The 26,763-nt window shown below is 44.8% G+C and overlaps 2 protein-coding genes across 5 annotated transcripts; one reads left to right on the forward strand and one right to left on the reverse strand.

Annotated features, from left to right (window-relative positions):
• The first annotated feature begins 1,723 nt into the window (after positions 1-1,723).
• On the forward strand, positions 1,724-7,432 carry LOC100279556 (uncharacterized). 4 transcript variants are annotated; one of them, XM_008669580.4, is made up of 2 exons: positions 1,724-3,559; positions 4,293-4,596. In XM_008669580.4, exons 1-2 carry the CDS (start codon positions 1,947-1,949, stop codon positions 4,303-4,305), a joined length of 1,626 nt encoding a protein of 541 aa, XP_008667802.1. In that variant the 5' UTR covers positions 1,724-1,946; the 3' UTR covers positions 4,306-4,596. The 4 variants fall into 4 exon arrangements, with proteins under 4 accessions (XP_008667802.1, XP_008667800.1, XP_008667804.1 ...); XM_008669578.4 differs by lacking the exon at positions 4,293-4,596 and adding an exon at positions 6,267-7,432 and having other exon boundaries at positions 1,784-3,559; XM_008669582.4 differs by having other exon boundaries at positions 1,784-3,555.
• A 1,208-nt stretch (positions 7,433-8,640) lies between these two features.
• LOC100273542 (Protein binding protein) lies at positions 8,641-10,363 on the reverse strand. Its single transcript, NM_001147960.2, has one exon. The coding sequence runs from the start codon at positions 10,178-10,180 to the stop codon at positions 8,852-8,854; it is 1,329 nt and encodes a 442-aa protein (NP_001141432.2). The 5' UTR covers positions 10,181-10,363; the 3' UTR covers positions 8,641-8,851.
• Between the last annotated feature and the right edge of the window lie 16,400 nt (positions 10,364-26,763).

Consider the following 26,763-nt stretch of genomic DNA (forward strand, 5'->3'; position numbering starts at 1 on the left):
TAATGCGACCGATCACTTATGAGGGGTCGGTCTCGGGCCAGGCGAGGGATCCACTCGAGTGGTTTCCCATCGGTACGTCTGCCCCCTGTTAGACTCTGCCATGCCCGACCCCGGGCTTAGTACCATGGGGCTTGTCCAGGGGCGGGTTCCTCTAGGGTAGATGCTACCTGTCTCCTTCGGGGCGGTGCCCGGTTGCTAGCCACATTCCTTGGGCACGTTCGCTAATTGATGGACCCTAGGGACCAGGGATCTTATCCCCGATAGTAGCCCCGAGCCCCTAGAGGGAGAATATTTCCCCTCGAGGGATTTTTCTAGGTCGGACGTTGTCTCGTCCCTTTTGTTGCTCACAACCAATGGGTTGGTGAGGTTCGCGAGGCCCACTATTGGATTTCGGGATCCAGTTGGGCATTATAAGTAGAGGGTCCGTCCGCGCTGCCGCTTACCCCGTATCGACTTTGGTTGTCGCTCCCTTGCTTCCCCCAAAAATGGCATTCTATCGGGAGGGTAATGTTGTTCAAAACCCTTTGGGATCCTCTCAGCTAACCATGGATAGTAGCAAGTGTCCCCCTCCGGGGTGTCCTCACTAAGGTCGGCCCAAGAGTCGCTCGCCACGGGAAATGTGGGTGGTTTTTGGGACCTTATCCCTTTCTTGCTCCTATATCTTCATGGTGACAAGCTTTCTTCATAGGGGCGATGGGCTCAAGTGCTGGAGGAGAGATCATATCGCTCTCATCCTCCCCCTTGACCTCTCCGAATGAAGAATCAAGGGCCGACCCTCGCTGCGGTGAGCCCACGTCGTCGTTCCCGGTGGCCGACGCTACCAGCGCACCGACCATTGTTGGCTGCTCCATGGTAGCAACAAGATGTGGTTGCACGGGGTGTGTCACCATTCAGTAAACCTAAAATATAACCACAAAATTAAATATATAAGTTAGCAGCGCACTTGAGGAACATAGAAAACAAGCTTCAATTTGAGCAGAGATTATAACAAGTGTTATATCACTCCAGTCTCTTGAATACAAGCTGACATAAATACAACTGTCAGGTGGTTCATTACTTTATGCTCAAGGTTACCATGCTGGTATGCATGATTCCTGGAGGTTTATCCACAACTAATCAAACAAACCGGGTGATTCAACCATGACTAAGGCATTGTTCGTTTGTGCCGGATTGGTGGGTCGGAACGATTCCTAGCCGGATTACTTCTCTAATTTACATAAACTTTGATTAGCTGAAACGATTTCGGGTGCAATCCGACACAAACGAACAAGACCTAACGGATGTCAATGAAATTGTAGGTGTAGGGTACTGGAAATCTGGAATAGGAACCGTTGGAACAGTAAATCTGTAAATGTCAGTTCCATTCTCTTTTTATTCGGTAATGATAATGATATTTGAGTTGTGTCAATGTGTGCACGTCCCAGAAAGACTCTCAGTATCAATGGTGAGAATTTTTCTTTGCAAGGTACATCATGCAAATTATTAAAAACATTGCAAACAACAACAAAAAAATCATCAAGCTGCGAATGGTCTAACCCTGGACAATGGACATAGCAGTTAATAAAGTTGAGACAAGTGAGTAGAAATATTTCAGTTATTCAAGACATGTTAAACGTAAGATCATATAAAGTAACTAAAAATATCGCCTCTTAGATGAAACAGTTAGTATGCTTCATTCAAGGAATAAGAACAAAAGAATACCCTCAGTTTCTTATGCTGTGCAAGAACCTGTGGAGGAACAAGCGATGACAGTTAGCAGAGCGGTCTTGTAATGCAGAATAAGTGGGTGTTCTGTGAACCTGTAATAATAGAGCATCCCGTCCTCCGCCCCCGCCTTCCCTTCCCACGCCGCCCGTGCCGCCCCAGATCGGCAAATCCGCCCGCATCTACCCCGCGCGCGTCCCGGATGGCCACTTCTTCCTCCGCCCGCCCCGGGGTTCCGTAGCATGGGCCACTCTCTCTCCTCGCATTCCAAATCCACCCTCTCCTCCCCGCCGCGCCGCAGCAGGTCGCTCTCGCCGATGAGTCCGCCGCCGCTGCGGCTGACCGCGCCGATGCAGATCGCTGCGGAGGACAGCGGCAGTGACAGTTCCTCCTCGTTTGCGCCGCCCGCCCGGGACTACACCCAGGACCTGCCCGACGAGATCCTCGCGCTCGTCTTCGCGTCGCTCTCGCCCACCGACCGCAACGCCTGCTCCCTCGCCTGCTCGCGCTGGATGGAGGTCGACGCCACCACGCGCCACCGCCTCTCCCTCGACGCCCGCGCCGCGCTGGGCAACGCTGCCCCCGCGCTGTTCGCGCGGTTCACGGCCGTCACGAAGCTGGCGCTCCGCTGGGCGCGCGGGTCGGGCGCGGACAGCCTCTCCGACTACGGCGCTGCGGCGGTGGCCACCGCGCTGCCCTCGGGGCGCCTCTCCAGGCTCAAGCTCCGCGGCCTAAGGCAGCTGTCCGACGCCGGTCTAGCCTCGCTCGCTGCTGCCGCGCCAGCGATCCGCAAGCTCTCCGTTGCGTCCTGCACCTTCGGACCCAAGGCATTCGTCGCCGTGCTCCAGTCCTGCCCCCTCCTCGAGGACCTCTCCGTCAAGCGCCTCAGGGGCCTACCAGACACGGCCGGTGCCACCACTTCCATTGCTGAGGACATCAAATTTCCACCGGCTTCGTCCCTGCGTTCTGTTTGCCTCAAGGATCTATATAGCGCTCTATGCTTTGTGCCGCTTGTGGCATCCTCACCAGAACTCCGCTCGCTCAAGATACTGCGGTGCTCCGGCGCCTGGGACCTGCCATTGGAGGTCATCACTGCACGTGCTCCTGGACTTGTTGAGCTTCACCTCGAGAAACTACAGGTCGGCGACCGTGGGCTTGCTGCGCTTTCTGCCTGTGCCAATCTGGAGGTCCTGTTCCTTGTCAAGACCCCTGAGTGCACTGATTCGGGCATCATCAGTGTTGCCGAGAAGTGCCACAGACTACGCAAGCTGCATGTTGATGGGTGGCGCACAAACCGGATTGGGGATTTTGGACTCATGGCTGTGGCACGAGGATGTCCAAATCTGCAGGAGCTCGTTTTGATAGGGGTCAACCCCACCGTGCTGAGCCTCCGGATGCTTGGCGAGCACTGTCGGACACTGGAACGACTTGCACTTTGTGGGTGTGAAACTGTGGGGGATGCTGAGATCATTTGCTTGGCTGAGCGCTGGGCTGCGCTCAAGAAGCTCTGCATCAAGGGGTGCCCAGTATCAGATCGTGGGATGGAAGCACTGAATGGTGGTTGTCCTAGTTTAGTCAAGGTGAAGCTGAAGAGATGCCGTGGAGTGTCATACGAGTGCATTGAGAACCTGAAGGTTACTAGGGGGGGATCATTTTCCATCAGCTTGGATATTGTGTTGGAGCATGATGCTAGGAGTGCTAGTGAAAATGGTGCCCAGGAGAACGGACAAGCACAAATTACTGCGCTGACTGATCAAATGGCAGGCATGGACCTTCCAGTCAATGCTGCTGGCGCACAATCATCGACTCATACAATTACCAGGATGAGGAGCGTCGTGTCAGCACTCCGGCGTAGGTTTGGCAATCCTCCGCCACCGTGATTTGTGATTGAAATTAATGAACTGTTTTTACAGCTTTCCATTTTCTAATGAAACATTCATGTTGCCTAAGACTTCCATTATTTCTGGTCAGTGCAAGATAACCGCCTATGGATGCTTCTGCATGTAGTTTTTATTAATCCACATCAGTCTTTCCTGTGCTCTAGAACCAAAATTTACTCCTGTTGCTTTGTTTACCATAACTGTGTTTCCATATGCATCTAAATTAATCATCTGTTTTTTGGGGGGTTTTGCTGCTTGGTGTTAAGAAATTGGGTGCTACAGTCCCTATATAAACCATTATCCTGGAAAGTTGGTTAGTTGTAGATGGTGGACGAACCCATTGAAATATACGCACACTGACACTGGTAATAGTAGTGTTCGCTTCTGTGTTAGGTTTGAAGAAAAGATATGTTTGAATTTGTCTCCACTTTCTGTATGGGCAGGAGATCCTCTTTGATTTAATTTTCCAAATTTTGTGTTGCACGTTCTTCCACTGAAATGAATGCAAACAAAAATCAATGGTGTATACATCAATGCCATTGTTGCTTTCTGCTGTTACTCTTGGATAACGATGTGCTAGTTGTTGCTTAGCAGCGATGGTTGTTTATGCTGATAGTGAAGGATATTCGTTATAAATAGACTAGAATGCGTGTGTTTGAGGTTGTCTACATATTTGCTGCCTTTCATAATATACCAATTTAATTTCAGTGTAGCAAGTTGAATTGGGGACTACATGGCCTCCATGATGCATGGTACCATCTCTAGAACTGGATGGGCATTAGGGCAGTGAGTGCGGTACTGTGATCCCAAAGCTTAAAACAGTAATTTCTATGTCTATTTAATTTATGTAAACTGTTTCTATAGAAACTGTTTCTATGTTCCAAATGGATAGTTTCTATTGAATGACGTTTTATTCAATCATGTTTCTTTTCTCACTTGTCTACCAGTCACATCTTTTTATGTCTTGGTTTTCATGTAGACACGGGTTTCTTAATAAGAAGCTATTTCCTTCTCTTCTTTTCTTAGTTAGCACTCAAATTAATGAATATAGTTAATGAACATAGAAACTACTGGGCTGAGAGTGCCCTGAAAACATCATCTATTTATGATATTTCTTTTCTTTGAGTTGTGGTTGTTGTATATGTTATAAATCCGAACTCATTCCTTTAAGTCCTTATTCGGTTAATCCCGTTACTCATGGATTGTATGAGATTGGAAAACATTAAGAAGTTTGACTTGTTTGTGATTTAAACTCACTCAATCTCATTCAATCCACATGGATTGAGAGCTAACCGACAAGCCCTAAGGTGTTTCTCCTCTAGTATCAATGATAATTAAAGTATCCACTATCGATGATAATGAAAACATCTTGTCTCTTGTTTGAGTTTCGACGATTAACGATGATGCTAGATATGATAATGAAAGCATTTAGGTCTCTAGTTGGATTTCAGTGATTAATGATTATTGTGACAATTTAAGGGCATTTTTTGGACTCGGTCTGTGTTCACATTGATTTTTTGGACTCGTTCGAGCAGGCGCGGGTATAGGGCTATAGGCAGAGGCGGGGTGCTGTGGCGGCGACTGCGTGCGTGTGAGTAGGGCTGGGAAAAAACTCGAAACCCGTACCCGAAATACTCGATACCCGAATTTTGTTCGGGAATTTCGGGTAGCAACTTGCAAAACCCAAACTTATTTCGGGTAATTCGGGTATCACAATCAGGTACCCGAAATACCCGAATTACCCAAACTTTCATGTGTCATGTACTCATGTCATGCTTAATTATTAATTTGTACATCTATAATTATGTGTAAGTGTGCATAACTTGTGATTTTAGATTGCTTGTGTTTTATATGTCCATGTATATCATTATTCAAACTATGTTTTTATACTAATTTAATAGGGTGTATGTGTTTTTATGAAGCCAACACAATAGTTCGGTTAGTTCATGAATACCTGAACCTGAATCCGAAATTCTGGGTACCTAATTTTTTGGGTATTGCAAAATCCATTGTAATTTCGGGTATCGATTCTCAAAACCCGGAATTTTAAAAACCCGAATTACCCGACCCAAAATTTTCGGGTAACTTAAATGCCCACCCTGTGTGAGGGAGGCGGTGGCCAGGGTTAAGGGCCCCTTTGGCAGGGCTCTGGCTTCTCCAAAAACGGCTTTGGCTCTGGCTCACGAGGTGAAGCCACTTCTTTAGATGAGCCAAAGCCATTCTGAAAAATCATTTGGCAAAACGGCTTATAGGTTGTTTTTCAGAAAGACCCTTGTATAGTTTTTCTGAAAAATCTCTCCTGTACGTGGCTAGGGATTGAGGGCGGGACCAAAAAAATAATTTGGACTGGTGGGAGGGCTATTGTGCAAAAATGACGTGAGCTGAAGCCGGGTGAGCCACTTTTTTTGGCTCATGCTCTCTAGTTCATTTTGGAAAAGCACTTCACTGGTGAAGCCATTTGAAAAAGAGGTGTTTGGCACAACTTTTGCATGAGCCAGAGTTGAAGCTGAAAAATAAGCCCTACCAAAGGGGCCCTAAGATAATTGAATTTTTACCACTCACAATATTGTATTCTTGTTATAATTACTACTGTGTTTATGAATTGTGGGTCCAGTTGATTTTATGAAATGTGGGTTAGATGGCAACTTTACAAACATATTTCTTGTGGATGGCAAATATCAGAATCTCTCGCCGGGGTTTGAACCGGAGGGCTGTCGTACGGTTTGCCGAAGTCGTGGGCGTGCGCATCGCGGGATGTGACGGTTTGGACATGATACATGGCGAGTGGGGCCCACGGGTTGGCCAGGGCCGCAGGGCGCCTAGGCGCAGGGGCGTTGTGCGCCTGGGTGCTTGTGCACGTGCCCACACAATTGTTGAGCTGGGCCGGGTGACGAGTGGGAAAAAATAGAATTGTTTTTCCCTTTTTTTTCATTCTTTTATATATAAATGGGTATATATATGTTTATATATATCTGAATGCATTTGTTTATATTAGGTCACCTAAATTTAATGCTTCCCTTTTTTAACGAAAACAACACCCAGACCATTTTTAGCAAACAAGAATTGTGCATCGACATGTAATGCAACGTACAAATATTTTCGAAATAACACATGTACATCTCATATTAACTCCACCTTTTAAGGAAAAAGAAAAGAAATAACATCTGAATTTTGAGTATAAAGCAAAGAAATTTTTAGCCTAAAATTCAGGGTGTTACAATCGTCTACGAGAGTGGTCTGGTGGTGCACCGTACCGTGCATTAACGACTACTTCGGCGCCCAATGGCTACTTCAATGGGAGACATACACGTGGCACCGGTGGTAGTCTGGTGGTGGACCGTATCGGTCCAGTGCCAGCCCATTTTGGAAGTTGTCAGTCAGGATCCTGGAGGACCCGTCCCTGTTCCCCGGTTTGGTGGTGTACCGGACGGGTTCATTGCGCAACATGAGAGCAAAATTTTAGCAGGTTTTTGGAGGAAGATTCAACGGCCATTTGGTGCCTTGGGGCTATAAATAGACTCATTTCGACCTCCACACTACACCAAGCATACTAAGAGCAAGTACTTCACTCAGACGCATTTGAGAGACACCAAAGCGACCCAAGCGTCCGTTCTAGTGAGAGTGGTATTTTGTTATTGTGTGTTCGTGTTGTGACTTCGTGGTGTTGTTTCTTTGCTCTTGTGTGTGTTCTTATCCCCCTCTTGTTGTTCTAGAGTCGTAACTGTCATTAAACTGTGTACGACCGTAAGAGACTCCAAGTTGTGCAGATCCTTGCAAAGGGAACAATATAAGAAAGATTTGTGGCACTCAGGTTGATCATTGGATCACTTGAGAGGGGTTGAGTGCAATCCTTGTCCTTTGGGACACCACAACACGGAGTAGACAAGTATTTGATGTTTGATCGAACCATGGTAAAAAACATCGTGTCTCATGTGCTTGATCTGTTCGATTTTTACTTCCTCTCTACTCTAGTTCTTGCTTCATTCTTGACTAGTAATATTGCTCAAGTTAATTCTGCAATCTTGTGAGAGCAATCAAGTGCAAGAACCTCTCCGTCTCGTCACCCTAAATTGACTTGTTTTTGTGCTAACACTTAATTTGGATCAAGTTTTTGTTTAAGTTGTGTTTTTCAGACATCACCTATTGACTCCCTCTAGGTGACTATCAAGACTGAGGTTAAAAAAGGTCACTTGTTGGTTTTCGTGATTATGTGTACACGAGATGGAGTGACCTATAGAGGCAGATCCTCATGTAGGGTCTAGGAGGACCCAAAGCATGGGTAAAGATCTAGCCTATGGAGAGCGGACCATCATGTTGTATGGGGGACCGGTTTTCGTGACCTTTCCTGGTCGGGGGTCCGATTGAGCTTCTTCTTAATATAATACCGTGAGGCGGTCTTTTCCCTACCAACTGAGTTTTAGGAGTATGGTGTATTATGTATAGGTGAATGGATTTAGAGTGAACTGATGCGGGAGTTTTAGGGAGATGAAATTTTTAGAGAGTGGTGAAAAAAGTGGGATTTAGAGGGAACCGCTCCGGGAGCTAGTATTTAGAGGGCGAAATCTATCGGTGTTTGGTACCAACGGCGCACTATGGGTCGTACCACGCAGTGCTTTTGAGAGGACGACGACGTCGATTGCAACTCGATGTTTCGTGCAGGACACGACGGAACACAAAAAAAATTATACATGTTCGGACCACCAAAGGCGTAATACCCTGAGTTCTGTGGGTTTTTGGAGGTTGTATTGCTCTGGATTCAAGGGTTTACAAGCGATTTCTAAAGTTAGGAGACGAAGGTGGTCTAGCAATCTAGGTGGTCTAGCAATCTAGCAGGGTCTAAGCTTTTTGTTGGGTTTCTCTCAGCCTTATATAGCTAACTTAGAAGATATCCCTTGTTGCTGTTGTTTCTTCAAATAGTGTTTTCTGTTTACCTGCTATGGTTACCTTTGCTGATGCAAATTACATAACCTCGACGGTTTTGTACAAGCACACGGAAGAAAAAGGCAGCTTGCAATGCGGCCTGTATGTGACCAAGAAATCTAGCGACGCGGACACACGCACATGATGCATATGAATTACCTAGCTGGGCCGGATCGAGCGAAGGGGAACATTCAACATTTCTACACAGTGACACAACACATCAACACAACCCACCGAGCACAAACGGGCCAGGGCCAGGCCCAGGCGAGTGACCAGTCGTTTCACGCTCACACGAAACGGACAATGCGCTTTATCAATCAGTGAAGTGCCCTCCACTCCACTCCACCTCAAGGATGCAGCGCCGAGTAGGTCCGGTACCTGTACTCCGCCGCCGCGTCGTCGGCCGGCTCGCTGGAGCTTTGGTATTTGCTGCGGCACGGAACGTAGTTGTTGACCGGGCATGACTTGGGCTGGCGGAGGAACTTGGCGCAGTCCTCGTGCGAGCGCTGGTTGGGCGCCCACTGGATGCAGTTGCGGTCGACGTTGAGCCTCCCTTCCTTGATCAGGTCCCAGCAGCAGGACCCGAGCGACGTGAAGTAGTTGTCGGAGAGCGTGAGGTTCTTGAGGTTGCTGAACGCGAGCCGGCAGAGCGCGTCGGGCACCTCGCCGTACAAGAGGTTGCCCGCCAGGTTGAGCTGCTCCACCTTGCGCAGGCACGCGAACGACGCCGGGATGGTGCCCGTGAGGCGGTTAGCGCCGGCGTCGATGACCGTGGCCTTCTCCAGGAGGCCGAGCTCGTGGGGGAGGCAGCCGCTGAGGCTGTTGTTGAGGAAGAGCACCTCGAGGAGCGTGCCGGCGTTGCGGGCGATGGACCTGGGTATCTCCCCCGTGAACCTGTTGTTGGCCAGAGAGAGGTAGTTCACCGGCGACTGCCCGATGTTGTCGGGGAGGGCGCCGGAGAAGCGGTTGTTGTTGACGAAGATGGCCTGCACCCGCGGGAGCTTGCAGAAGACGCCGGCGGGGAGCTCGCCGTAGAAGCTGTTGAAGCGGATGTCGACGAAGGTGGCGTTGGTGAGGCCCAGCACGTCCGCCGGGAACGCGGCGGGCGCGAGCTTGTTGTTGCTCAGGTCCAGCTCGTAGAAGTACTGCAGGCCGCCCAGCGCGGGCACGGCGCCGCCGAAGTCGTTGGAGTTGGCGTGGAACAGCGCCAGGTCCGGCAGGCTGTCGACGAAGCCCCGCAGGGACCCCGCCTGCAGCATGTAGCCGTTGAAGTCGACGGACGCGATGGCCCGGTCCGTCACGTTGGGCGGCCGCTCGCAGAAGAAGCCCTTGTAGCTGCACACGTCGGTGCCGCTCCAGCTCTGCGTGACGCCCATCGGGTCGCACGTCACCGTGCTCCGGAACTGCTGGATCACGAGGTACGCCCTGTACAGCCGCTCGTTCTCGAAGTCGCACGGCTGCGGCTGCGACGACGGCGGCGTCGGAGAAGGCGACGAAGGGCTGCCGCCGCCGATGCCGATGCCGATGCCGACGCCCCCGCCGCCGAGGCCGACATCGAGGTCCTGCCGGCTCGGCCGGCTGGCTCCGCCACGGCTGTCCACGAGCGCAGCGCAGGAAACCAGGAAACACAGGAGAGCAACGCTCCGCGCGGTGCGCGCTGGACCTGGACCCGCCATTTCTTGGATTCTGATCACGGGAAGCGTCTGCGGCAGAAGACGAGGGAAACCACGTGCCTAGCTCCCCCTGCGCTTTTTCACGCAAGCCGAGAGAACCAGCCGGTCCCGCACGGCGTCTCCTGCCAAATCTCCCCGCGAACCGTGTTGTGCGGGAGGGAGCGCGACCACGACGGCGCGATCGAGTGGGCGAGCGAGTGGCATGGCCGTCAGGACGTGCGGTATATAAACGCCCGCACAAGGGCAGGGGCCGCAGGGCGGGGACCTGTTGCACGCTTGCATTTTAATCACTTGGCTCTGGCCGGTTAGGAAGGCAGAAGGCTCGGTAGTTGGCGCAGCAAGAGTCAAGACCCCAAGAGCGAACTTTCCTTTCCTGCGATGGCAATTCGCATGTGGAGTACCGGTGCTGTGGTACGTTGCTCCAGTAACTGCGCTGCTCTGAACTGTCATTCTATGAAAGGAAGAATTGTACTGTAATTCAGTTCGGTATTCACTGTCATTCGGCGGGGGTTGTTTTTCAGTTTCAGATGAAGAGCTTGTCCTGTTGCCTGTTGGACTATACATGTGCAATTATGCAGTATCCGGATCCAATTGTAGAGGTTGACTAGTCTGGAGGCTCTGAGCTACTGGTTTTTTAAGAACAACTGGATGCATTTGATTCAGAAAACAGACTATTATTCCACAATTTTACCGTAGGAATGGAGCTTCCATTTGATAATTGATAGTACTGAGCTAAGCTATCAAATCCACCAAAGTGAACCTGGTGAGCGGTGACCAACATTGACTTGTTTTTACCGGTTCGCTGCCCTCAATCTCACTTGATTGTTAGTTTTTTTTAAAAAATATATATTTACATTTACACCTCTTATACACTTACTTTCGCCTTTCGATCCTAAGATTGGTGTTGTAGGGCTGTAGGCCCTTGTGGTCTGGTCATTCGTTGTGGCGTCTTAAAGCTGTCACACCCCTATTTTAAACTTTACTCTGTAAATTGTATAATCTACGATGTAAATCGTCTATTTTACATGATCTGCTATGGATAGTCTAACATATGATGCGAGTTTAGCCAACAATGCGTGATGGTGGATGTGGCACTAACATGAACAAAGCTCGGCACCAAAACACATGATGTCAAGCTCAATGCCAAGCTTTGAATCTTAACATCCGCGGTTAGACTCGAACCGAGGATCCGGATTGGACTCAGTACCCAAGGGCTTGGTCCGCATATCAGAATGAGATTCGCTTGCATGGTATAGATAAGTGAAGGTAACATATTGTGATCTTATCAAATTAGGAAATAAGAACGATATCTTTGAAAGTATGGCATATCATCCCAGATGATAAGGGTAATCCATACATAGGAATAGAGATAAATATCTTGGTTTGTGCGAGGGGCCGGTTAGACCGATCTCTATCTTTATCTGGCGAACAGCCAAATAAGCTTTCATAACTAACCATTCCTTCTTGCAAACGAACGTGGTAGCGCCCCTAGAGGGGTTGATCATCTGATCACATTGCATAGGCAATAAACACTATATCACACAAGACGTAGGGTGTAATCTCACATTGAAAGCTCGAATAGTGTATAAATCTTCGAGACTCGCATTTACCTTTAGTTCTCAATCTTGGGATCCACCCCATAAATTCACTACCGAATATTCCTTGACAATTGTGATACTTGTCCTTCATAAGGATTTTTTTTTCTAATTTACCGTTGATGTGATCTGTGGCCCTAGTGTTGAAGTACCTATTGGTGTTGACATTGTAGGAGGTCAGTGTAGCCAACACAAACTTGTTTCCAGGGATGCCAATGAATGTGGTGTCAAATTACTTATAGTAGTGAACAATGGTATGGCGTCCTTTACCACATAACTGGCAAGTGGGCTAGTCTCCATTTGAACCAAACAAAAGCCCATTGTTGGGTCCCAAGCGCCATCCTTAGCGTGCTCCATGGCCACGACATCAACGATCCTGATTGCGGCCATGACTGGTGTCACTCCCATCTTGCACCGCAAGATTCGTTGTGGAGCCATCGCCCTATTGTAGAGTTAGGTGTTGTTCAAAACTAATCAGTTGCATGAAAAGCTCGGTAGCTCACTCAAAGGTACATGCTCCACTTGTGTGTCCATAGCGAAAAACACTAGGTTGAGCTTAGCTCGATGTCAAAGTCGATGAACATGTACAAAGCAGGTTCTTCATCATCGAGTGTATTCCGACGGAGACAATGTCATCTGCTAGAGCCTTCATGTGTCTAAAGAATTCGACCATAGTCCATGTACCCTTCAACATGGTGGCCAACATCATTTACGTGTCGACCACCTTATCCCCAAGCTTCCAACTAACACTGGTGTCATCGGATCGAGGAGGTGCAGTACCTACGCATTATGGAGTGTAGAGGGGACCTGCTCTCCATAGTGTATGGTTGTTCTTTGGTAGTTTCTTGATGGTCGAGTATGTGATCAAGGACACAACTAGTGACTCAAAGAAACTTGAAGCGGTCATGGAACAGACTACTAGTGAACCTGGCTTTGATTTCCATACAAGAACTGATAAAACATGATGCCCTTCAGAGAATCACAGTCCCATATCAATATAGCTAAGAATACCCCATAGAATGACTTGTACATCAAGAGAACAATTTGGAATACCTGGTAAGAGGAAGAATAAAAATGAAACAAAACAATCAAGTCAAATATGGTGGGTCTGTCTAGATGCTTGAGTCTGGGTCATGTACGATAGGACCCTCTGCGACATACGGTCTAGAAACCTCTTCGCCGTCAGTGCTTCCTTAGAATACTAATGTTCCTCGGCTTGAGTCGACATCACATCAACAACTAGTGCCATGACTCTAGAAAGGTATACACCAACCTAGAATACACAAATCAAAGGAGGGACTGATATTAAATCAAGAAAGATATGCCAATGTGAAAGGGAAATGTGCCCTTGGGCCATTTCTAAGTATTTTGGTGATTAAGTGTCCAACACAAGTGCCTAAGTGTTAAATTGTGCCAAGGACTCAAAAAGTGCAAATCAAGATTAAAGGTATGTTTCTAGACTTAGTACATTGTTTTGAAGACTAATGCATTGTGTCTAAGTGCTAGAAACAGAAGAAACATTTATGGAAAAGTTGGCTGTGTACAACCAATAGACTGCTCGGTCTGGGTGCACCGGACTGTCCGGTGGTGCACCGGACAGTGTCCGGTGCGCCAGGCTGGCGTCTGTCAACTGGCTGCTCTTGGGACTTCGTCGGCGGCGTACGGCTAAAATTCACCTGACTGTCCGGTGTGCACCGGACTGTCTGGTGAGCCAACAGTCAGCCGCGTAATCCGCACGCGATGCGTGGCAGAGTCAACGGTCAGAAGGGGCACCGGACTGTCCGGTGTGCACCGTACAGTGTCCGATGCGCCAACGGCTCTAAATCTCCAACGGTCGGCTTTGCCAAAGAAGGAAAGAAATCTGCACCGGACAGTGTCCGGTGGTGCACCGGACTGTCCGGTGCGCCAGGCGACAGAAGGCAAGAATTGCCTTCCTGGAATGCTCTCAATGGCTCCTAGCTGCCTTGGGGCTATAAAAGGGACCCCTAGGCGCATGGAGGCAAATACCAAGCATTCTCTAAGCATTCCTAAGCACCAAGACTCCAATTCCGCGCATTCGATTCTTTGTGATAGCAACTAGAGCTTCATTTGAGTAGAGAACTCTTTGGGTTGTGTTGTGAGCTCGAGTTGTGACTTGTGTGCGTGTTGTGCTCTGATTTTGTGTCTTGTGTGCGTTGCTCATCCCAGCCTTACTTCTGTGCTTCTTTGTGAACATCATATTGTAAGGGCGAGAGGCTCCAAGTTGTGGAGATTCCTCGCAAGCGGGATATAGTAAAAAGCAAAACACCGTGGTATTCAAGTGGGTCTTTGGACCGCTTGAGAGGGGTTGATTGCAACCCTCGTCCGTTGGGACGCCACAACGTGGAGTAGGCAAGTGTTGGACTTGGTCGAACCATGGGATAAACCACTGTGTCTATCTGTGTTGATCTTCTTGTGGTTATCGTGTCTTGCAAGAACTCTTCTCTAGCCACTTGGCTTTATTGTGCTAACTCCTAACAAAGTTTTGTGGCATTAAAGTTCAAGTTTTTACAGGATCACCTATTCACCCCCCCCCCCTCTAGGTGCTCTCAATTGGTATCAGAGTCGTTCTCTTCAAGAAAGGGACTAATCGCCCGAAGAGATGGATCCTAAGGGCAAGGGGATGGTGGTCAATGATAAGGAGAAGGAGTTCTTCGTCAATGATCCAAAGGATGACAAGCCTACTGACTCGGGGTCGGGCCACAAAAGAAAAGACGGGAGGAAGAAGAAAACAAGGCGCATCAAGGAGATAGTCTACTACGATAGCGACGAATCTTCCTCTTCCCAAAAGGACGAAGACAACGACTACGAGAAAAAGAAGACGGTTAATTCAAACTTTTCCTTTGATTATTCTCGTATTCCACAAAGTTCCAATGCTCATTTGCTTTCCATTCCCGTTGGTAAACCCCCCCACTTTGATGGAGAGGACTACGGATTTTGGAGTCACAAAATGTGTAGCCACTTATTCTCTCTCCATCCAAGTATATGGGAGATAGTAGAAAATGGAATGCACTTTGATAGTACGGATAGTCCCATGTTCATTAATGAGCAAATTCACAAAAATGCACAAGCTACTTGATAGGGAAATAGGCTTTAAACCTCTTCCTAAATGATTTTGGTGGTTGAATGTCCAACACAAACAATTGGACTAATTAGTTTGCTCTAGATTACATGTTCTACAGGTGCCAAAGATTCAACTCAAAACCAATAAAAAGAACAAGACAGGGTTCAAAAGAAAGGAGCAAAGAGAAACCGAAGTGCTCCCTGGTATGGCGCACCGGACTGTCCGGTGTGCCACCGGACAGTGTCCGGTGCACCAGGGAGGATTGTCTTCAAACTCTTCACCTTCGGGTTTCTCAGGCGCAGCCCACTATAATTCACCGGACTGTCCGGTGCACCACCGGACAGTGTCCGGTGCTCCAGAGTGAAGCGGCTCTGAACTGACCAGCTTCGGGAAAATGGGAGGTCGCTCCGCTAAAATTCACCGGACTGTCCGGTGTACACCGGACTGTCCGGTGTGCCAGCGGAGCAACGGTCATCTGCTCGCAACGGTCGACTCTGCAAAGTGTACAGTTGAATTCAGAGTGTCAGAGCAGAAGTCAGAGTGGCACCGGACTGTCCGGTGCCACATAAGGACAAAGTCTCCAACGGTAGACCAGCTCCAATCTCAACGGATAGGATGACGTGGCTGGCGCACCGGACATGTCCGGTGTGCACTGGACTGTCCGGTGCGCCCATCGCCAGCAGCTTCTCCAACGGCTACAAAATTGGAAGGTGGCTATAAATACCACCCCAACCGACCACTTTAAAGTGTGGGAGCCCAAGCAACATTCCAAGTCATCTAGTTGACATACTCAAGCCCTCCCAACCACATATATTCATTGATCCATCCTATACACAAGATTTAGTCTACTACAACCAACACAAGTGCCACAAAAGAGAGAGCAAGCAATTGAGAGCTACTCAATTGAGTTTAGCCCTAGCGCCTTGTGAGTTTCATTGAGAGATAGTGTGTGCTACATCTTTGTGTTCATTTGTGCGTGGAGTATTGACTCCCATTCGAACTTCCTCCAAAGTGTTGGAGGCTTGTAAAAGCTAGCAAGAGACACCAAAGAGTGTGGTGGTCCTTGCGGGATCGAGAGTGATCCTTGAGAAGAAGAAAAGCTCGTCGATTCTTGTGCGATCGGGGGAGAGAGGGAAAGGGTTGAAAAAGACCCGTCCTTAAGTGGACTCCTCAACGGGGACTAGGCCTTCGAGGGCCGAACCTCGGTAAAACAAATCACCCGTGTCCATTGTGTTTATTGCTTGTGATTTGTTTGTTTTCCCTTATTCTAAGTTTTCTTGCACCATTATTTGCTAATATCATTTGGTGTTGCTTCAAGTTAAATTCCCATTTAGTAAAGCAACACGTTGCAAGAAAGAACTTGACCTAGTGCTCTTCTCATCTAAGGCTTCTTGCTTTGTTATTCTATAACTTATTAATTGTATTGATTTATCACTCCCGCATTATTTAGCAATACTCTTTTCAAGCAAGAACTTAGTTTGTATACTCCTATATTTGTATATCTTGTTCTAACCACTAATCAAGGGATCTAGTTGGGGGATAAAGTTTTAATTTTCAGGTTTCGCCTATTCACCCCCCCCCCTCTAGGCGACTTTCAATTGGTATCAGAGGTAGGCACTTCATCTTGAGTCTAACAACTCGAAGTGATGGCTCGTAGAAGATCCCAAAAGAACAAGAGGACCCAAGAGAACGAGGAGGTAACTCTTGAGATATTACTTTCCGATTGTTCTAATTATGATTCATGGTCTACTAGAGTAATAAATGCTTTTAGAACAGTAGATCCACAATTAGAACAAATTTTAGACAAGAGTATCTTCCCTCCTAGTTTTAACGGAAAAATTGTCTCCGAGGAGGAGCAAAGATGTTTTCGCTTAAATTACCTAGCTTTTGACATCTTAAGCAATTCTCTTAGCAAGAAAGATTATCGTGCCTTCATATCGAATTATGACGAATCAATCCATGATGCGCATGATATTTGGACTAGAATTAAAAGCAAATTTAATGAGTCCAAACATGATAGTCCATTGTGTGCTTCTACTTCCTTTAGTATTTGTGATACTAACCCTTGCAAGGAAGAAGAAGAAAATGATCGATGGAGACCAAACGATGAATCCACCTCTCCAAAAGGTTTGTCTTCCCATTTCGATTCCCATTTAATGAGTCCAAACATGATAGTCCATTGTGGCTAATGCAAATGATAGCGGAAGCACAAATGAGGATGAGGAGGAAGAAAGAAGCTTTGTGCAACTCTACGCTCGCCTAAGCCAAGAAGATAAGGCGGTCATGCTCAAACTTCTAGAAAGAGCGAGAGAGCAAGGCGAAGCTCGTCAAAGGCTAGAAAGTATTCTCTCCATAAAGATGCAATGCTTTGACGAGTTGACTAAAGAACATGAGGAACTAAAGTGCTCTCATGTTGATTTGGTCCCAAGGTATGAAACTATTTTAATTGAGCAAGATAACGCTTCACATTGTATAGCTCAATTAGTAAATAGGAATACCTTGCTTAAGGACCAAGTAGAAAAGCTAAAAATTGAAAATCTAGCTTTTCAAGAAAAATATGATATGCTCTTATGCTCTCATGAAAATCTTATGGATAATCATATCATATTAGATATTACTCATGAGGTTGTGATAGAAAACTTAAAATCTCAACAACCTCACACATGCACATGTATTCAAATTGAGACTATATTACCATGTGCTAATGCTTGTTGTTTGTCAACAAGCAAATCTTCCTTTGAGCTAGAATTTGCAGGAACAAATGATGATTCATATCAAAAGCTCAAAGAAGAAAATAAGAGGCTAAAGATGAGCTTGACACAACTTAAAGGGAAATGCATCGCTCAACCTTCTCAAGATAACCGTGATCACATGGTGAAGAAGCTTGAGACGGGAACAACCGTGGCATGCACTACATCCCTTGAAGAAAATGTCAAGGATTTGAGGATTGCCAAGAGGAAGAAACAAAAGATGAAATTCAACACCTCCTCCAAAAGCCTCAACCACGCCTCCACAAAAGGTAACATCCAAGGTAATGATCAAGCCACACTTCACATTAAGAGGTGTAGTGAATGCTTTGAAGAGGGGCACTTGATTAGGTCATGTCCCTACATTAAAAATGGCTTGATTATTAACAAGGATGATAGACTTTGTTTTAAATGCTCCAAGAAGGGACACTTGCTTAGATCTTGTCCCCATTTAAAACAAAAAGGCATAAGGTTAGAAAAGAAAGTTTTTGCTAACCATGTAGCAAGCAACAAACAAGGAAAGAAGAAAACTTCAAAACTTGAAAAACGCCTATGCTACACATGCCGAAAGAAGGGACATCAATGCAAGGATTGTCCCATTGGTAACAATTCCACTCCTAGTTTGTCAATTAATTCTCATGTAACTAGGCAACCCAAAATTGCAGCTTGTGCTAGAAAGGTAATGAGTTTACCTAGTGCTAACACAAAGGACTTTTGGGTTCCTAGATCTTTGTTGACTAACCGTGATGGACCCATCAAGCGATGGGTACCAAAATATGCTTGACAAGCTTTGTAGGAGAAGGAGATGATATGAAGCCTTGGGGTGCTTGAGAGAATCCATTCAATTCTTATCACTCAAGCTACCAATCTTCAATGATCTATATACATGATTGACCCAAGGTTATTCTTCAATTGCTATGTCTTAAACTCATATCATCTCGAGGAAGATATTATATGTTGTAGGAAGTGAACAGATATCATATGCAAAAAATCAAGGCCTACAGCACGGAGGAAAGCCAAAGGATGGTAACACTTATCTTTTAAGTATTTAAAATATCATTTCTTATGTGTCTTGTGTAGTCACATAGAAAAATTGAAGCACTTCAAATGTCTTTAAATTGATATTACCATTCTTTGAAGAATTTCCTCTCATATGGTAGTTTGCACATTCATCATTTCCATACTATGGCAATCTACATGCTTTAATTTATTGCTTGTATGTCATGGCATATCCTTCCTCTAATTATCTTGTTATTGCCATGATTCTAGATATAAAGAGATATTTCATGTTCTTAAAAGAATAAGGTGTCATGTAAGGAATTCAAATCCTTAGGACACTTGTAAAAGGAAAACTCTCTCTATAACTAGAATAGTGAGACTAATGATTTCTATCTAAGTAACCCAAGTAGTCTCACTTGTAGAGAATAAGTTTCTCTTTGGAAGCATGTAATCTAACATGAAAAGAAAAATCAATCCAATGTTTTATGATGTATTTCTACTTGCTCAAATTGGACATGATTCTTTCACATTTATCGCTTTCTAAATCATGAAGTAGATTTATTCCTATAATTTCAAAGGATTATTTATGCTTGTTTTATGAGTTAAAATTGAGCATAACATCATCTATGGATAATCTAGTTCATGCTATGGAGTTTCCATGTTTTGGTAATCTAGCTTCTCATTCCTTATCAAAATGATTAAAAAAAAGGAAACTAGTGCTTGTGTTGCTACTAACATTTCTCTTGAGTTCAATTATGAAAATCTACAAAAGAGAAAGTGCACAAGCCTCATGGGTTGAGCTTCACCCAAAGGAAGAAAGGTAAAAGCAAAGGTATGGGAACTCATCTTCTTAAGTTTGGTTCCCATCTCAATGGGTATTTAATCTAAATTATCATATTCTACCCTTGTGAGGAATAGATTCTTTATTGGACCGAAATTAACTAAGTATGCATTCAATATCATTTTCATAAATGCGCTTGTCCATTAGAATCTAATTCATGCCTTTGCTATATCCATTTTCATATTGATGCGCTTCTAAGTCATGATAATAAATTCAATATGAAAAAGTAAAATTCCTTTGATTGATCAAAAATGATTAAAAAGGTGCTCATTCCTCTTTTCTGTTAATGTGCACTAACGTTAAGGAATTTACTTCATGTCTATGTGACTCATGGATGATGAATTATGCTTATTTCCTATCTAAAAGAAATCATCCATCACTATATACTCCCTTGTATTACTAACATTCTTCTTGAGTATTTTCAATAAGTTTGAAAGGAAAAAGAAGCCACTGCAAAGGGAGGACTCTCAAATGAAAGAGGAGAACATCAAGAACAACACCACCTACTTCCACGAAACAATCAATGGTGTGGTTGTGAGTATTCTAAATCTTTCATAATGAAAATACTAGGCTCAAGTTGTTTATTACAAATTTAATGAGCCTTGATCAAGATGTATAATGGTTCTCCCTATTTGTCTTCCAAGTAAATACATCCATTCAATTCATTCAAATTCTTGATGCATATCTTTAGAGGGAGCCTCTTTCTATATCTTGATTATGTTGAGACTATTACTTTATCTTAGTAATTTCATATAGTCTCTTACATGAGAATAAGTTTCTCATATAGTATGCTACTCCACATCAATCCAACTTGTTAAAATAATGTCGCCTTTATCAAGGATTGTTGCGTTCATTACTAAAGTAGCATGCTTATTGGATTCTACCATTTTAAGCTTAATTCATATTCCAATATGTTACTCTCTTGATCACATCCATTGTTTGTTTGATCATAGAATAATATCAAATGACACTTAGTGCCTCATACTCTTTCAAATCGATATCTCTCTTGATATGCACTAGGTTAAAAGGAGAATTCATGATTCATTTATGCAATTTGTGATCCACTTGATATATGTTAACCATGTCTTAGAAAAAGGATCACTAGTTGTAAGAACTCTCTCTTGTGCAAAATATTTTCACACACTGTCATTAAGCATAGGTCTTAAGCAAACAAGACCAAGGACATAAGCACAATGGAGAGAGCGTCTACAAGTAAAGGTACAAAAAGGGTAAAACTAATTCCTATCATTTACATATGTACCTAAATCTTCCTCTTATATACACTCTTTGCATATCTTGTATAAAAGGAAGAGAAAGCATGTCCTTAGCATTTATCCCTGCTTCATACCTAGTTTAACCTCTTAAAATCTCACTCATGCATTATTGCATCTTTGTTAAAACTAGATGAAGTGGTTTTATTGTCAAAGAGCTTAAAGCTTAACCTTTGTAACGAGGATAAGCTACCTTTGTTCCAAAGGTGGATGGTCCTTAAGTCTCTTTGAAATCTTTAAAGGAAAATGCTTAAAATGTTTGCAAACATGCTTTCATAAGTGCATAATCTGTCATGAGCATCACACATATACTATGACACAATGCACTTCACTTTCTCTATGATATAGACTTGTTCTCATTAACCTAATTGTGTGTACTTGGCATTTAAGGCCAAAATATGTTTTCCTCTCAAGGCACATATTTAGGGGGAGAAATCTATATTGTATAGAACTAAGATCATGCTTAATTGACATATCTTTTGATCATATCTCTTTCATTTTGGTACAAATGCATATATCTTATTATTCTCGTACCATGACTACGACTAATATGTTTCCAAGTATATTTCTATACTAAGTCGTAGATTGAAAGGGAAATGGAGTCTTCGGCGAAGACAAGGCTTCCACTCAACTCTATCGGTACTATTTATTCTTCGCCATCACTCCACACTAGCTCTCCGCATTGGTATAATCTTTCACTCATATTATTTGCCAAAGGGGGAGACAACTTATAGTCAGAGGGGCTTATATTTCACTCATATGTATCCGTTTTTGGCGATTCATGCCAAAGGGGGAGAGAATGTTAGCCCAAAGCAAAAGGACCGCACCACCACCTAATTTTAAAATGAGTTTCAAATTTAAAATTGGTATCTTATTGTGTTCAAAAGGGGGAGAAAGTAGTATCTTAAAACCCTCTTGAACTCTAAGAGGATTTAATCTAGGGGGAGTTTTGTTTAGTCAAAGGAAAAGCATTTGAAACAGGGGGAGAAATTTTCAAATCTTATGATTCGTTTACCTTTGACTATTTACAAAAGACCTTGAAAAAGAATTTCCAAAACCTTTGCAAAAACAAAACTTGAGGTGCAAGCATGGTCCAAAATGTTAAAAAATAAAGAAAAGCATCCATGCATATCTTATGAAATGAATATTGGTTTAATTCCAAGCAATCTTTGCACCTATCTTATGCAAACTAGTTCAATTATTCTCTTATATATTTGCTTTGGTTTGTGTTGGCATCAATCACCAAAAAGGGGGAGATTGAAAGGGAAATAGGCTTTAAACCTCTTCCTAAATGATTTTGGTGGTTGAATGTCCAACACAAACAATTGGACTAATTAGTTTGCTCTAGATTACATGTTCTACAGGTGCCAAAGATTCAACTCAAAACCAATAAAAAGAACAAGACAGGGTTCAAAAGAAAGGAGCAAAGAGAAACCGAAGTGCTCCCTGGTATGGCGCACCGGACTGTCCGGTGTGCCACCGGACAGTGTCCGGTGCACCAGGGAGGATTGTCTTCAAACTCTTCACCTTCGGGTTTCTCAGGCGCAGCCCACTATAATTCACCGGACTGTCCGGTGCACCACCGGACAGTGTCCGGTGCTCCAGAGTGAAGCGGCTCTGAACTGACCAGCTTCTGGAAAATGGGAGGTCGCTCCGCTAAAATTCACCGGACTGTCCGGTGTACACCGGACTGTCCGGTGTGCCAGCGGAGCAACGGTCATCTGCGCGCAACGGTCGACTCTGCAAAGTGTACAGTTGAATTCAGAGTGTCAGAGCAGAAGTCAGAGTGGCACCGGACTGTCCGGTGCTGCACCGGACTGTCCGGTGCCACATAAGGACAAAGTCTCCAACGGTAGACCAGCTCCAATCTCAACGGATAGGATGACGTGGCTGGCGCACCGGACATGTCCGGTGTGCACCGGACTGTCCGGTGCGTCCATCGCCAGCAGCTTCTCCAACGGCTACAAAATTGGAAGGTGGCTATAAATACCACCCCAACCGGCCACTTTAAAGTGTGGGAGCCCAAGCAACATTCCAAGTCATCTAGTTGACATACTCAAGCCCTCCCAACCACATATATTCATTGATCCATCCTATACACAAGATTTAGTCTACTACAACCAACACAAGTGCCACAAAAGAGAGAGCAAGCAATTGAGAGCTACTCAATTGAGTTTAGCCCTAGCGCCTTGTGAGTTTCATTGAGAGATAGTGTGTGCTACATCTTTGTGTTCATTTGTGCGTGGAGTATTGACTCCCATTCGAACTTCCTCCAAAGTGTTGGAGGCTTGTAAAAGCTAGCAAGAGACACCAAAGAGTGTGGTGGTCCTTGCGGGATCGAGAGTGATCCTTGAGAAGAAGAAAAGCTCGTCGATTCTTGTGCGATCGGGGGAGAGAGGGAAAGGGTTGAAAAAGACCCGTCCTTAAGTGGACTCCTCAACGGGGACTAGGCCTTCGAGGGCCGAACCTCGGTAAAACAAATCACCCGTGTCCATTGTGTTTATTGCTTGTGATTTGTTTGTTTTCCCTTATTCTAAGTTTTCTTGCACCATTATTTGCTAATATCATTTGGTGTTGCTTCAAGTTAAATTCCCATTTAGTAAAGCAACACGTTGCAAGAAAGAACTTGACCTAGTGCTCTTCTCATCTAAGGCATCTTGCTTTGTTATTCTATAACTTATTAATTGTATTGATTTATCACTCCCGCATTATTTAGCAATACTCTTTTCAAGCAAGAACTTAGTTTGTATACTCCTATATTTGTATATCTTGTTCTAACCACTAATCAAGGGATCTAGTTGGGGGATAAAGTTTTAATTTTCAGGTTTCGCCTATTCACCCCCCCCTCTAGGCGACTTTCACTACTACTGTTCTTCTAGCTTCATTGTGCAGGGATGAATACCATAAGGTGAGCGGCTTGGATAACGCCAAGCAGATTTGGGACGCCCTCAAGATCTCTCATGAGGGGAACGACGTCACCATGCTCACCAAGATGGAGTTGGTGGAGGGTGAACTTGGGAGATTCGCAATGATCAGGGGCGAAGAACCAACCCAAACATACAACCGGCTCAAGACCCTCGTCAACAAAATAAGGAGCTATGGAAGCACGCGATGGACGGACCACGACGTCGTCCGCCTAATGCTAAGGTCTTTTACTGTCCTTGATCCACATCTTGTGAACAATATTCGTGAGAATCCTAGGTACACCAAGATGACGCCCGAGGAGATACTTGGAAAGTTCGTAAGCGGGCGGATGATGATCAAGGAGGCTAGATACGTTGATGATGTGTTGAATGGCCCAATCCAAGAGCCTCAAACCATTGCTCTCAAAGCAACGAGGAGCAAGGAGGCGCTACCTAGCAAGGTGGCACAAGTTGAGGCGGCCGGGCTTAATGATGAAGAAATGGCCCTCATCATCAAACATTTCAAGACGGCGCTAAAGGGTCGTAAGGAGCATCCAAACAAGAACAAGACAAAAGGGAAACGCTCATGCTTCAAATGTGGTAAGATTGGTCATTTTATCGCTAATTGTCCCGATAATGATAGTGACCAGGAACAATGGAACAAGAGGGAAAAGAAGAAGACTTACAAGAAGGCTAAGGGCGAGGCACACCTTGGCAAGGAGTGGGACTCGAATTGTTCGTCGTCCGACTCCGACAACGAAGGACTCGCCGCCACCGCCTTCAACAAATCGTCCCTCTTCCCCAATGAGCATCACACCTGCCTCATGGCAAGGGAAAAGAAGGTAAGCACTCGTGATACTAGTACTTACGCTTCCTCAAGTGATGAAGAATCTAGCGATGATGAAATAGACTATTCATGTTTATTCAAGGGCCTAGATAGAACTAAGGTTGATAAGATTAATGAATTAATTGATGCCTTGAATGATAAAAATAGGTTATTAGAAAAGCAAGAGTATCTTTTGTACGAAGAACATGATAAGTTTGTAGAGGCACAAAAATCCCTTGCTTTAGAAATTAAAAGGAATGAAATGCTTTCTTGTGAATTGTCTACATGTCATGACTCTATTTCTAGCTTAAAGAGCATAAATGATGATTTGAGTGCTAAGTTAGAAATAGCTAATAAATCAACATCTTGTGTAGAACATGTTGTAGTTTGCAATAGGTGTAAAGATTTTAATGTTGATGCTTGTAGTGAACACCTAGTTTCAATTTCTAAATTGAATGATGAAGTGGCTAGTCTTAATGCCCAACTTAAGACTAGCAAGAGTGAATTTGACAAACTAAAATTTGCAAGGGATGCCTACACGATTGGTAGACATCCCTCAATTAAGGATGGTCTTGGCTTCAAGAGGGAAGTCAAGAACTTAACAAGTCATAAGGCTTCCATCTCCGCCAAGGAGAAAGGGAAGGCCCCTATGGCTAGTAGTGCTCAAAAGAACCATGCTTTCATGTATCATGATAGGAGACATTCTAGGAACGTTTATAGAAGTTATGATGTTTTTGATTCTCGTGCCATGATTGCTTCTAGTTCTTCTATTATGCATGATAGAAATTTGGCTAGGAAAAATGTTGTTCATCATATGCCTAGAAGAAATATTGTTCATGTTCCTAGGAAAGTAATGAATGAACCTTCTACAATTTATTATGCTTGCAATGCTTCCTTTGCTATTTGTAGAAAGGATAAGAAGGTAATTGCTAGGAAATTAGGGGCCAAATGTAAGGGAGACAAGACTTGCATTTGGGTCCCTAAGACTATTGTAACTAACCTTGTAGGACCCAACATGAGTTGGGTACCTAAGACCCAAGCCTAAATTTGCCTTGCAGGTTTATGCATCCGGGGGCTCAAGCTGGATTATCGACAGCGGATGCACAAACCACATGACGGGGGAAAAGAGGATGTTCTCTTCCTACGTCAAGAACAAGGATCCCCAAGATTCAATCATATTCGGTGATGGGAACCAAGGCAAGGTGAAAGGGTTAGGAAAAATTGCTATTTCATCCGAGCACTCTATTTCTAATGTGTTCTTAGTTGAGTCGCTTGGATATAACTTGTTGTCTGTGAGTCAACTTTGTAATATGGGATATAACTGTTTATTCACAAATCTAGATGTGTCTGTCTTTAGAAGAAGTGATGGTTCATTAGCTTTTAAGGGTGTACTAGACGGCAAACTTTATTTAGTTGATTTTGCAAAAGAGGAGGTCGGTCTAGATGCATGCTTAATTGCTAAGACTAGCATGGGCTGGCTGTGGCATCGCCGTTTAGCACATGTGGAGATGAAGAACCTTCACAAGCTTCTAAAGGGAGAACATGTGATAGGTCTAACTAATGTAACTTTCGAAAAAGATAGACCTTGTGCAGCTTGTCAAGCAGGTAAACAGGTGGGAAGCTGTCATCATGCCAAAAATGTGATGACAACATCAAGACCCCTGGAGTTACTTCATATGGACCTCTTCGGACCCGTCGCCTATCTAAGCATAGGAGGAAGTAAGTATGGTCTTGTTATAGTTGATGATTTTTCCCACTTCACTTGGGTATTCTTTTTGCAGGATAAATCTGAAACCCAAGGGACCCTCAAGCGCTTCCTAAGGAGAGCCCAAAACGAGTTTGAGCTCAAAGTGAAGAAGATAAGAAGCGACAATGGGTCCGAGTTCAAAAACCTTCAAGTGGAGGAGTATCTTGAGGAGGAAGGAATCAAGCACGAGTTCTCCGCTCCCTATACACCACAGCAAAATGGTGTGGTAGAGAGGAAGAATAGGACGCTACTAGACATGGCGAGGACGATGCTTGGTGAATTCAAGACGCCCGAACGGTTTTGGACGGAAGCCGTGAGCACGGCTTGCCACGCCATAAACCGGATCTACCTTCATCGCCTCCTCAAGAAGACTTCATATGAGCTTCTAACCGATAACAAACCCAATGTGTCTTACTTTCGTGTATTTGGGAGCAAATGTTACATTCTAGTGAAGAAAGGTAGGAATTTTATGTTTGCTCCCAAACTGTAGAAGGGTTTTTATTAGGTTATGACTCAAATACAAAGGCGTGTAGGGTCTTCAACAAATCATCGGGTTTGGTTGAAGTCTCTAGCGA

The sequence above is a fragment of the Zea mays genome, chromosome 2 (genome assembly GCF_902167145.1).
Source record: "Zea mays cultivar B73 chromosome 2, Zm-B73-REFERENCE-NAM-5.0, whole genome shotgun sequence".
Lineage (NCBI taxonomy): Eukaryota > Viridiplantae > Streptophyta > Magnoliopsida > Poales > Poaceae > Zea > Zea mays.